General features: G+C 43.6%; 1 protein-coding gene across 6 annotated transcripts in view; it reads left to right on the forward strand.

The window, feature by feature from the left end:
• TUBGCP2 (tubulin gamma complex associated protein 2) overlaps positions 1-12,381 on the forward strand; it is a 35,273-nt gene that overhangs the window by 4,641 nt on the left and 18,251 nt on the right. For all 6 annotated transcript variants that reach the window (XM_037400057.1, XM_037400059.1, XM_037400056.1 and 3 more), the window contains exons 5-10: positions 3,421-3,580; positions 5,018-5,225; positions 6,354-6,553; positions 8,212-8,401; positions 9,317-9,462; positions 10,103-10,283. In XM_037400057.1, coding sequence (XP_037255954.1) covers positions 3,421-3,580; positions 5,018-5,225; positions 6,354-6,553; positions 8,212-8,401; positions 9,317-9,462; positions 10,103-10,283 — 1,085 coding nt within the window. The remainder of the gene's footprint in view (positions 1-3,420; positions 3,581-5,017; positions 5,226-6,353; positions 6,554-8,211; positions 8,402-9,316; positions 9,463-10,102; positions 10,284-12,381) is intronic.

The following is a 12,381-nucleotide window of genomic DNA, read 5'->3' on the forward strand; positions in this document are numbered from 1 at the left end:
TTATGGGTCAAGATAAGGGCATTTTGGCTGCAGAAGGCACAGGAGGAACTGTGTATGGACAGTTATTTGGACAGAGGTGAGAGTGTGATAAGTGGGGAGAAGAACAAAAGATTCTCAGAGGTCTGTACTAAGTGAGCAACTGGACTATGTGCAAATGCTTCTATTTAAAATTTTTCAGCTTCCCTTTGTTCCAGAGGTTTGTTTCTGTTCTGCCTTCTGATGACTGGTCAATAAAATCCCTCCAGGCTCTGAATGTGACTATTTCTGAGGGTGCCGGCCTGCTTGTGGATGCTCAGAAATCACACTGTGTCAGTCTCTGTTGTGGCAGTCCTGTGCGCTCGCTCAGTGGAGGTTTATCTGTCTTGTTAGCACATGGGGTCTATCTGTACTAGTGGGTGTCTGCTTCACTCAGCCCTCACTCTGCAGCACTGCGGGCCCTGTCTTGGTCTCTTGACAGCAGCCGGTTGAAAAGATCTGTGCCTCCCTGCTGCTCCATTTATACTTAAGACTTAAAAAACTGAAACTCTTTAAAAAGGCCCTAATGGGCAGGTATGTGGGGCCATTGAGTCAGTAGGGCTGTATCAACTCACATAGCTGAAAGCTCTGTGTCAAGAGTCTCTGCTGTAGCCACTTCCCAAGAAGACTGTCAAGTAGTCGTTGCAGTTGATTTATTTCTCCATCTCTCTTCTGAAGCCACGTTGTGCACTGGCACAAGCCTGGGGTGATCCTTCACACTGTATTAATGTACGTGAGGATCTCAGTAGAGCAGCTCTGATTTGTGGTCTTCGTGGCACCATCTTCATTCACTGGGCAGGGAGGGTAGCTATCAGTATTTCTACAGATTTGTTGTGGCACTGGTGGGAGGAGCCGCTGGGGTTGTCCATTCCAGCCTCCCTCTCACAGCAGAACTGTCGCCCACACTAGATCAGGGCAACTGTTGTTCTGTCCATCTGAGTCCTGGAAGAGGGAGTTATTCCACCTCCCTGCTGACCGCCACTGACTGCTCCCCCTCTGCTCTGTGGTAAGAAGTGTCTCTTCCTTACTGACCTCAATATCCCAAGAGGCAGCTTCTGTCTGTGGATGCCTGGACCTTCTGCTACTGCAGGGAGGAGCTTGGCTTCACCCATCATCTTGGTACTCGTCCTTCCTGTAGTTGTAGGCTGCTCTTAGACCTTCGGTTCACCAGATTCAGCAAAGCCCAGCTGCCCCCACCACTCCTTCTTGGTTGTGTGCTCCCTGCTGCCTGTCTTCCTCGACACCAGGGCTGTAGCGCAGGGAGCCCCTCGGCACAGTTGCCATTCACTGAGCATGAAGATGAGCTTTTTCTCTACCTCGATGGGTGTGGGCACTGTTATTGCTTAAGATGTCAGATGCAGGATCATCAGCATGATAGTGGCAAACTGTACCCCTGTCCCCTGGGCTTTTAAATGCCAGGCTGACACCCAAGGGTCACACTTTCAGTTCTGGGAGTTTTATCCAGGCTGTCACTGAAGTCAGTAATGACAATGATCTAAATTTTAAGTTGTGGTGAGAAGGTGATGCATGCCCCCGAGACATGTGTTTTGTCACCAGTGCCACAAGTGCTGTGCCATCTGCCCTGTGATTACTTGGCACTGTCAGAGAAATCACTGAGTTGTCTTTTAGTGATGGGAGTTGCTGCTTGGACCAGTTTTGGCCCACGAATCATTGAGGTGGTAAAAATTAAGTGTTCCCTTTCAGGTAGCTGTGTCCTTTACAGCCAAAACTGTGTCAACTTTTTAAAACTCTGGCAGTTAACAGATTCACACTAGAGCTGGTTGAACTCCAACAAAAGCTCTCTGTCTCTTGCATCCCAGGGAATCACTGGTGAGGAAGAACCAGTCCCTTGATGAAGAAGGTTCTGCATTGTTTCAGGGTTCTGGCTGCTCCTTATCATGATCACTATAAGGAATACTTTGAGTCCCTGCCTTTTTGTTAGGGATGAATGCCACAGCCGATAGGCTGTGAGCTCACTGGGACAGAGGTTCCAGCATGGTCCCTCACAGTGCCATGAGCTCATCTCATTTCAGGGACTTCCTTCAGGCCCAGTGTGCTATTTGGCTTATTCTTGTATAGTATAGAAGTAGGGCATTTTACAACAGGTATTTTCCAGAGCCAGGAAGGAAAGGAGATGACTAGATGGATAAAGAATTGGCTGGATGGCTGCATCCAAAGAGTTACAGTCAGTGTCCAAATGGAAACCAGTAATGAGTGGTGTCCCACAAGGGTCTGTATTGGGACCAATACTGTTGAGTATCTTCAACGGAGCAAGGAAGTTAAGGTCCTTCTAGCAGATCACATGTACACGGTATAAGTAGGAATGTAGTGTTGCTTTGGGGTGCCTCTCTGACCTGGGGACGTTGTACTGGCATTAAGCCAGCAGCAAGGCTGCAGCAAACATGCTCGGAAAGGTGGTGCTTGGAGGAGTGGTACCAGAGCTGATGCTTGTTTGAAGGCTTTCAAGACTCAGTACTGGGCAGCTCTGAGAATGTGGAAAATGACCAGGGCCAGCCACAGTGTGCATCAACTACCTCTCACATGTAAGAGTGCTGTTCTTTATGATACAAAGCTCACAGATACATTTGCTTCCTTCCTAAATTCCCCTCTCTGAGACCTCCTGGGAAAGGAAAGTAAAATGACCCTTTGCTTATCCCATTTCACATACACATCTGTGGAGTTTAAGAAATGGCATTCATAAGCATGTCCCCTGTGTTTGTGTGCTTGAGGCTCTAAGTGTTGTTTAGGTTGTACATCTCACAAGCCTCTCCAGCTGATACTTAATCTTGCACTCCATTTATTTCAGTGTCAGAGACCCAGAGCCAGGGGTAGAAAGTCTTTTGATCTTTAAGAGCTTACTTCCTTCGCTGACTCCTATTCAGAGTAAAAAAACTTCATAATTTTCCAGCTATCTGCAGGTGGATTATCTGGATTGTGTTTGGCATGCAGCTACTCGGTGAGCACTGTGCAGAAACCAAGTTTAGAGGTGTTTGTTAGCCTGTCTGAAAGTGCCCCTTGAATAAGATGTTACTGCTTCCGGAAGGAGTTTGCTGCCTTTCACATGGTGCACTTTGCACTAGTAAGCTGCCTGGTGGTTGTGCATGTCCCCAATCTGCTCCCCTATGTCTGCCCTAGCACCTAGGCTGGTGGGGAGGGGTGCAGAAGGCATTGATGTACCCTCCAATAAAAAGGTGGCCAACAATATAAAGAAATCACCTCTGCAGCACTGAGACCAATAGACTAGATGATATTAAGAGACCAAATCCTGCACCGTGCTGTTGAAACATCAGCTATTTTGCTTCCTGTTCTCCCATTATCAGTTTACAGTCAATTTGTGCTTGAAATTCAAAATTTCTAGGACTTCAGAAGATGTCTTTGTTTTCCTTCTTTCTCTTTTTCCAACAGCCTGTTGAGCTTACGCGAAAAATCCTCCGAGATAAGCAGAACAAGAAGAATTCTGGTCAGCCCATTCCAGTATTTCCATCCTGGGTGTACGAGAGACCTGCACTTATTGGCGATTTCTTAATTGGCACCAGTTTAAGCACTGACACAACGGTACCTATAGGTATGTGATATGCAGGGAAAATTGCATTAGCTTTCATGTTTTGTACTTGTTCAGAAGAGCCATTCAGATTTCATCACACTCAGGATGAAAGCAAAACTTGGTTCCTTACACTCTGTAGGTGAAGAGCAGGGTTCAAAAAAACCCACAAACAAACCCAAAAGCCAAACTTACTTTGTTTACAGTGTTTCTCCTGTGCTGAATTCCAGCCCCACTGTTGATCCATGGGATCTAATCTGTTTTACGTTTCCCAGTCCTTTCTCTTGATCACAGCCTCCATAAAATCTTACTGTAGGAGTGTGACATCTATATTCTCAGCTGAAAAATCTGTAGTCATACCTGACAAGGGAATATCCATCAGTCCACCCAGCTCAGTATTCTCTGCAGCAAGACTATAACAGCCTCCCTGATTTGCTGTCTCTCTCCTTGCCAGAGCAGCAGGGGACTAATCTCTCCCAGTTGTGTTCTAGCTTTAGGCTGAACTGTGTATAGTTTCTTATTCATAAATTAGATATAAGAACTTTTTTTGGAGAAAAAAGCTGAGTTAGGGACTCATGCTTCCACTCCCCAGAACTGTGGAGGCTTCTACAAGAAACCTGTAGCTTTTTCCTGATGTGGATTTCGGCTGTGTTTAAGGGGGACATGAAAACAGTAGGCTTATTCTTGGAGGCACCCTTAAATAGCTTGTTCACCAGGACATTTCTTCCATGGCCTTTTGAGAAGTGCTGTGAGGGTATGTTCCTAGCAAGCTCAGAACAGTTTGTTCTGTCACATACAATCCTACAAACTGAGAGGGACTGTTGCCTTGTTTCATGAGATAAACTTTGCTGTATTTAGTGTTGTAGCCACTCTGTTTCCTGATCTTCTGATGCACTCGATCATACTTTGGCTTGAGTCCTTTGTGCTTCTTTCAGCTGGTTTATAGTTGACTGCACCATTCAGAGACCCTACAGTTTGCAGTTCACCTGCAGCTTTTGCTGGGCTAGCATGTCTGTATTTGAACTGTTTTCTTGATACTTGAATCAGTGGAGTGGAGGTAGGGGGAGTTGTTGACACGATTGGAGCTTCTTGGGTCCAGCATAACTGAGCCCTTTTGAGTGGAAGGATCAGCAGCACAGGCTGTGGGTGATGTTCTCTTGGCCACAGATATCAGAAGTATAGCCCTGTCTACTTGGTTTGCTTTGGTATAAAGGAACAAAGGATTCTGTTTCTCTGGAAAGCAAGGCGGGTGATTTTGGAGTTGACCCTAACTCTGTTTTATAATTCAGTTTTAGTTCTCTGTATCTTGATTCAGCTTTTTCCTTTGTTCTCTTTGAATGGTAGTATGTCGTCTTTTCAAGTTGCAGGTACTAGACTGAAATAATAGGAATCTACTACAATCAGGTAGTAGTGTGGCATGTTCTGATTGTGTTCTTTTTTTTGTCTTCTCTTTGAAAACAGGTACTTTGCCATTAGCCTCCCAAGAATCCGTGATTGTGGAAGACTTGCTGTACGTTCTGATTGGTGTGGATGGGAGGTACATCACAGCACAGCCTCTTGTAGGCAGGCAAAACCGAGCGTTTTCAGTCGATCCAAACTTGGACTTGTCCATCAAAGAGCTGGTGACCAGGATTCTTCCTGTAGCAGCAAGTTACTCTGCTGTCACAAGGTACCAAGATGACTTCTGTCAGAGGAGAATGTTCTCCTTTGAGCATCAGGTTGTAGACTAGAGAATCTGTCATTGTGCAGATGTTCGTTTCCAAGCTAAATTTAAACCTATGGTGATATATAAGAATGGCAATTTCTTTGAATTTGTTTTAGGTACATTTCTTTTTGCTGGGTTTCCTCTCTGTGCTTCCAGTTCACTTTTTCATTCACCTCACCTTCACTTTGTCCAAAATTGGTCTTGGTAAATGAAAGGAAAGTGTAAATAGGATATGTCTGACTTATTCTGGCTTGTTTCTTCCCACTTTGCTATGAATTTCTTCATGTTTCCTGCTTTTTGCTCTCCTCTGCACATGCAGGGCTGAGATAACCTTTGTGTACTTCTGAGCAGAACCTACTGCTGCCTAGTTTCTCCTAGCTACCTTAAGTAATTGTTAAAAGGTCTTAGTATGAAGTACACCTCACAAACAGCAGGGAGTTGGAACTAGGTGATCTTTAAGGTCCCTTCTAACCCAAATCATTCTGTGATTCTGTGTGTGTTATGTAGATGCCTTCATTTGATTCAAGTCCCTAAAAGATCAGCAAAGAGAAAGCAGCGTTTTTAGGATGTGATTCATCCAGTCTCTTACATGTCTCCTTCCAGATGGTATGACTTGTGTTCAGAAGCATCTGTCTCTCTCCACTAACAAGTATGGAGCCATCTAAATCTGGTCAAATGAATCCCTGTTGTGGCACATGGTGTCAGAAGCTAACAACAGTGCTTTCCCCATGTGTCTGGATGCACATTGCTTCCTTTTGAGATCTTTTCCTGTCCTTTAATCTGTTGCTTATGCAAAGACAATCACCTTGAAAATCCTGGCTCTCACTTTTTACATAGTGGTTTTGCAAGTAATTCTAGTTTCCCTACAATTGGAGAGGAGATGTCTTCCCACAGCTTTCCATACTTAGAAATGTGGTGATGGGAAATAGGCAGGGGGACACAGAGCAAATGCGGAACCTGAAACTCCAGCTGAAGACTGATGTGCTTTCTGACAGATGATCTACTCATGTGCTTGTACAGTGTCCCAGAGATAAAATTCCTGAAAATGGTAGAAGGTGTGTTGCCTGAGAGTTTCCATTTTGCTTTTTACAGGTTTATAGAGGAGAAGTCTTCCTTCGAGTATGGACAGGTAAATCATGCTCTGGCTGCTGCTATGCGGACTCTAATCAAGGAATACATGATACTAATTACCCAGCTAGAACATCTTCAGAGACAGGGACTTCTGTCACTGCAGAAACTCTGGTTTTATATCCAGCCCACAATGAGGACCCTGGAGATTCTTGCTTCACTTGGTAAGTTTTAAAAATACAGTCATTACATTTTGACAGGTGCATGAAAACTTCCGAGAACTGTACAGAGTAGTAATACAGGCAGGACATGTATCATTTTGATTTGATGTTATATTAAAGAAGAAAACCAAGGGGAATTGTACTTGTCAGAGCACTGTTCTTTTTTGAGAGTGGTGGACTGTAGCATTGAATCTACCCTTCAGAGCTGTCATGAGGCATGTCCATGCCTTTTACCCTCACAGTCCATGCCTTTCGCATCAGTTGTTTCCACCACTGCTGTCTCTACTCAGCTTCGTTCCAAATGCCTCTCCAACTGTGGATGTATATCCACAAACCAATTCAACCAGAAGGAACCCCTGGAAGTTTCTTGTGCAACCCCTTGCTTACAGCTATAGCACGTTGCTCAGGGCCACGTCCAGGTGAGTCTGGACAATCCCCAGGAATGGAGATCCCCCACCATTCTGGACCCTTTCCCATGGCTTCACCACCCTTTTTGTGAACATTTTTTCCTTATTTCCAGCTAGAATTGCCCTTCTTGTAACTTTTGGCCTTTTGATATTGTCACTGTGCTCCTCAAAGAGGGGTCTCATACCATCTCCTCTAGAGCTATCTGCTGGAGAGTGAAGGAATGATGTTCAGCACTTCCCAGCTTCATCTTCTCTTGGCTAACCCAGCTCTCTGAGGCTCTCCTTGTATATACCCTGGGCACCAGCTCCCCACCATGTTATTAACCTCTGCTGAACTCTTCGTTTTGTCATTCATACTTGTGGAGCCCAAACTGAATGCAGTGTTTCAGGTGTGGCCTCACCAGCGCTGGGCAGAGGGGAACAATCACTGGCAGTGCAGCCCTGGGTGCAGTTGGCTTTCATCGCTGCAAGGACATGCTGCCAATCCACGATCAGCTGGTTGTCCACCAGGACTCCATGACTGTTCTCTGCCGTGCCGCTCCTCAGCTAGCCAGTCCCAGCCTGTGCTGTTGCATGTTGTTGTTGGTCACAGATGCAGTTGCCTCAGTAATTTTGGTTAAATTATTTGACATGAGAATACTTGTACATTTCTCTCTACTCAGATAATTTATCTGGACATAAATATCTGTTCTGCTTACAATCTGGAGTTGGATGATCCCTCTTGGTATTCACATTACCTGAAATTTTCAGTTTTTCGGAGCACAGCAGTTAGCCAAATATATTGAGGTTTGCTTTGATCCAAAACTCACAGCAGTACTGTATTTCTTTGTTGCTATATCCTTTTTGTGAAGGCAAAGTACATATTTCACTATCAACCTGCCTAAATCCTGGTGTTTGAGCTGTATGCGTGGCTACCTCAGTGTTACAGCTGGGAACAGAAGGGCTTGTGAGATCAGAGGTTTCTCAAGCAAGTCGCTGAGGGGTGTGTTTCTTGCATTACCACCTGGAATTTGGTTATTGCTTTTTTAGATTGTTGATCATTTGGGTTTTCATTTCAGGACGTTTCAGGATGTAAGCTTTTGGTTGTGTGGTGGAATGGCCTTACATCTTCAGCAGGGCTCTACATCTGACAGAGAGATCTGTGACTTAGTGTTGTCAGCTAATCGACTGCTAACTTTGTTACATTTAACAGCACAGCTTGTGCAATTAATCTGTGTCAGCTTTGTGTCTTATATCTGTATTTTTAAATTTTAGCTACTTCTGTGGATAAAGGTGAGTGTATGGGAGGATCAACCCTGAGCTTGCTCCATGACAAGACTTTCAATTACACGGGGGACAGCCAGGCCCAGGAGCTGTGCCTGTATTTAACCAAGGCAGCCAGCGTGCCTTATTTTGAAATTCTGGAAAAGTGGATATATCGAGGCATCATTAATGATCCGTACAGGTAAAGAACAGTTAAGGAATGAAAATTAAATGCAAAAGTTAAGAAATACTGTTTGGGTCTTTGGCTTCTACTTTGTTAGTGCACCTATCCCTCTGTTCTCTAGAGTCTGTGTAACCTAGAAACCTGGACCTGGCAGCAGTTGAGGCAGTATTGCAAGGAAGAGGAGATGCTGGAATGTGTTTAACTACATTTGTTATTTGAATCAGTGGTTACACAGTCAGACACACTCTCACTTGCTTTATTTTTCCAAATTCAAGGAAATCATGTGCAAAAGTCAATAGCACAACAGTTCAAATATGCAGTCCACTCAAATTCCAACTCTCCGTGCCTGTCCCCTTTAAAGTATTCTCTCACATCCTCTTCCTCTTCACAACAGGTGTGAGCCCTCTTCTCACGGGGCACGAGTGTAATTCAGTGAATCTATGTTAAATGTAATCCACTAATATGCTAATCTGATATGAGCTAACAACACTTTCTGAAGTTTCTTGGCTTTTGTAGAGTCATTTGAAGTGTTTTGCTGTGTTTAATATTTTATGCAGCATTATGTTTCCCACTTTCTCAGAATCTTAAAGGGGGTGAAACTTGAGTTAAAATAGCTAAAATTAATGCCTTCCTGATGGTGAAGAAGGCAGACAAAGGCCAGCTTCCTCACCTCTACACTGACAACCAAGTAATGTTTAGACTTGGTTTGCGAACCCTATAAAATTCTGTTTCCGTCATAATTGATTGCAGATCAGCAGAAACACTCTGCATAATGCTCCCTTTAGTACAAATACAGACTGATTTCAGTTCTTGATTGGAATGTGTTTTCATGAGACCTTATCTCTGATAGATCGTATTACCAGTTTACAGGTCAAAAAAAGTAATCCTCATTGTACCACTTCCTGCTTCTAAAAATCTGCTTTAACTGTTCAGTGAGTTTATGGTGGAAGAACATGAGCTGCAGAAGGAGAAGATTCAGGAGGACTATAATGACAAGTATTGGGATCAAAGATATACTGTTGTTCAGCAACAAATTCCCTCGTTCTTGCAGAAAATGGCTGACAAAATACTAAGCACAGGTAAGTAGAGATATGCTTTTGATGTAAGAGGAATCTTGAGGCAAGCATTACCATTCGCTGGGTAAAGATAAATGTCATTGTGCTTTGCCAATTTATGCGGTTGTACAACTGAACTTCTCAGAGGAATAGAAGAACACGATTTAAAAAGAACCCCAAATCCTATAAATAAAAGAACGCGTGGGAAGGAGTCCAGCAGCAAGGGGAGCTGTCTGTCTTACTGCTGTTTTATCGGTACAGTTTTCTAGCACCTAGCTAGATGGAGCTAGACAACTGAGGTTTGAACAGGCTGAGTTTTAATTTGGATGTTTAAATGAAGCATGCAACTTGATGGCTACCATTGTTCTCTTCCATAAGTACAGATCCTCCAGAAGCTACTTCTGAAGTGCAGCATCTGATCTTCAAAGCTTCTGGCTGTCTACAGAGATGTTTTGCCACCACTGGGAAACAAAGCCATTTCTATATCTCTCCTTAAATGTCACGCTAGATGCCTAGTTTAAAATCCTGTATTGTCTTTTGAATGGTGTCTGAATCCTTCCCAGCTTTCAGTAGAACTCAGTGTAAACGTTTCACAGCATATCTTGTTTCCCTGCTGGATGTACAGTAGGTATGATTATGTGTCGTTTTTTCTTTTTGCTTCTAGGTAAATATTTAAATGTTGTGCGAGAATGTGGACGTGATGTTACCTGCCCTGTGGCTAAAGAGGTCATTTATACTTTAAAAGAGCGAGCATATGTGGAACAAATAGAAAAAGCTTATAACTATGCTAGCAAAGTTCTTCTGGACTTCCTAATGGAGGAGAAGGAGCTGGTGGCTCACCTAAGGTTTGACTTATTCTACTAAATGCATGTTAGATAGATTATACTGATAGTGAACATAAGTTTTTGAAGTCAGCTCTCTTTTCCTGGGATATTATTAATGTATTCTTTCTATTAGCAAGATTGACCTGAAAAAATAAGGTTTGGGTTTTTTTCTGAAGAAAAAAAAAAAAGTGTAAAATCATGGAAATACTGGATGGGAAGGATGTCTGGGGGTTTTCTAGTCTAACTTCCTTGGAAGGCTGTTGCCAAAAGTAGGTCAGGGCAGTCATTGCTTTGTCTAGCCTGGTCCTAAAATGCACCCTCATATGTGGACATCTCCACCTCTCTCATGACTTGTCTTACAGCTGCCTGTCACTCCCAACTCCTGTGAAAGGAGTTAATAATATCTGGTATGATCAAGACAAGTTTGATGTTTATAAGAAATAAATTGATAATAAGCATCTCACCAAATATATGCCATGGTTATCATTCATGCAAACATAGGTAGTTGGAATAGAGTAAGTGTATTAGCCCCAAGTTGCAGTACAGGTTTTTCTCAACAATGTCCTTTTTTAAAGTTCATTTTAATAACATATGTTTTGATTCTCGTAACACATTCAGCTGGTGGCAAATGCAAGTGCATTCTAGCATGCAAACTCCAGCTTCCTTGTGTGAATCAAGCTTTTAGTTTATTACTATCTTCAGAAAAGAATAAAAACAGGAATCTTAACTATCCAGGAAACAGGACAGCAACAAATAGGTAGGAAGTAGCTGTTGATAGCTGGTTGTAAGATGATTTGTAATTGATCTGAGATGTGATACCAGAGGGTTTGCTTCAAACCAGTGACACTGTGAAAGAAAGTGGTCTGAGCTTCATGCAACAAACCTGCCAAGTGACTTGCAGAAGAAGCTGCTCATTAGGAGACATAAGCTGGAGCAATAATGGCAACTGAAGTGAATGGGGGTGGGATTGCTTTGGGCCTGCTCGTTACTAGGTCCAGAAAAGTTGTTACTGCAACAGAGGTGTCTGCTGCAGACCTGGGAACACTACAGCTGTGGATGAGAGAGGTTGTGGGAAGACCTGAAGATCCATGTTTCTCTCCTTTGAAATTGATACATGCCTTCCTGCCCTGTGAAAACCACCAGAGAACATGCCCTGTTTCGTGAAAGGTTGAGATCTGTCTGAAGCCTGCCAGTTGTTAAGGAGATTCTTCCTAGTGTTGCTAATGATGTCATCCTTTCCAAGCCTTCTTTGCTTAATAGGGCTGTTCAAAAGACACAGGCTTCCAAAGTTCTGGTGGCACATGTCATCTGTTGGGTCCATCTATCAGTGTAGTTTCAGATTAAGGTGTTGCTCCGCCCTTCTAGCTGGGGTTGATGTCTATAACTTTCTCATCTTTGAAACAGACTCTCTGCTACATAATTCAGCACCTGTCCTGTGTATATGTAATCTGTTGGGGTGCAAGTGCAGGGGCAGCTGGCTGAGGAGGAAGCTACTGAGCTTCCCGCCCGTGTGTGCACTTTTGAAACCCCGGGGACCTGTGACAGATAACCATCTCTCCTCAGTTAAGTGGGAGTACTGACTATTTCCACCATCCCAGAAATGTTGGTTGGAAGGGACTAACAACCTTGGCAGATCTCTAGTTCAACTTCCTGCTTGAAGTGGCATTGTTGCCAGCTTTAGCTCAGGTTTTTATTTGGGTTTTTGCTCTGGGGTGTGTTAGCAGTAAGTATCTCACTCCCCTGCTTGTTGTGTTCCCAGTTAACGTCTGATGCTGTCATGACTTCCTCGTGACTGGGGGAGTTTTCTTGGTTCAAAAGAGTAATGACAGTCAGGGAAACAGAGAGGCTGAGCACAATCCCAAATTGACAGTGATCAGGAGCCTGCAACCACAGACTGGTCATATTTTTGCTCTGACAGCTGCAGTTATCATGTGTGATCTTTAGCCAGGTGTTAAGTTAATCCTCATACTCTTCTCTGAGCTGTTTCCAAGCTCCTGGCCCACTGCAATTAGCTCTCCCTGGTGCCAATTAAAGTTTTATGTATCCTACTGAGCAGAAATCAATGCAAGTACCTGGAGTACTTAAAAAGTCAGCACAGATACTTGTTCATTCAAAGGAC

The sequence above is a fragment of the Falco rusticolus genome, chromosome 9, assembly GCF_015220075.1.
Source record: "Falco rusticolus isolate bFalRus1 chromosome 9, bFalRus1.pri, whole genome shotgun sequence".
In the NCBI taxonomy this organism is placed as follows: Eukaryota; Metazoa; Chordata; class Aves; order Falconiformes; family Falconidae; genus Falco; species Falco rusticolus.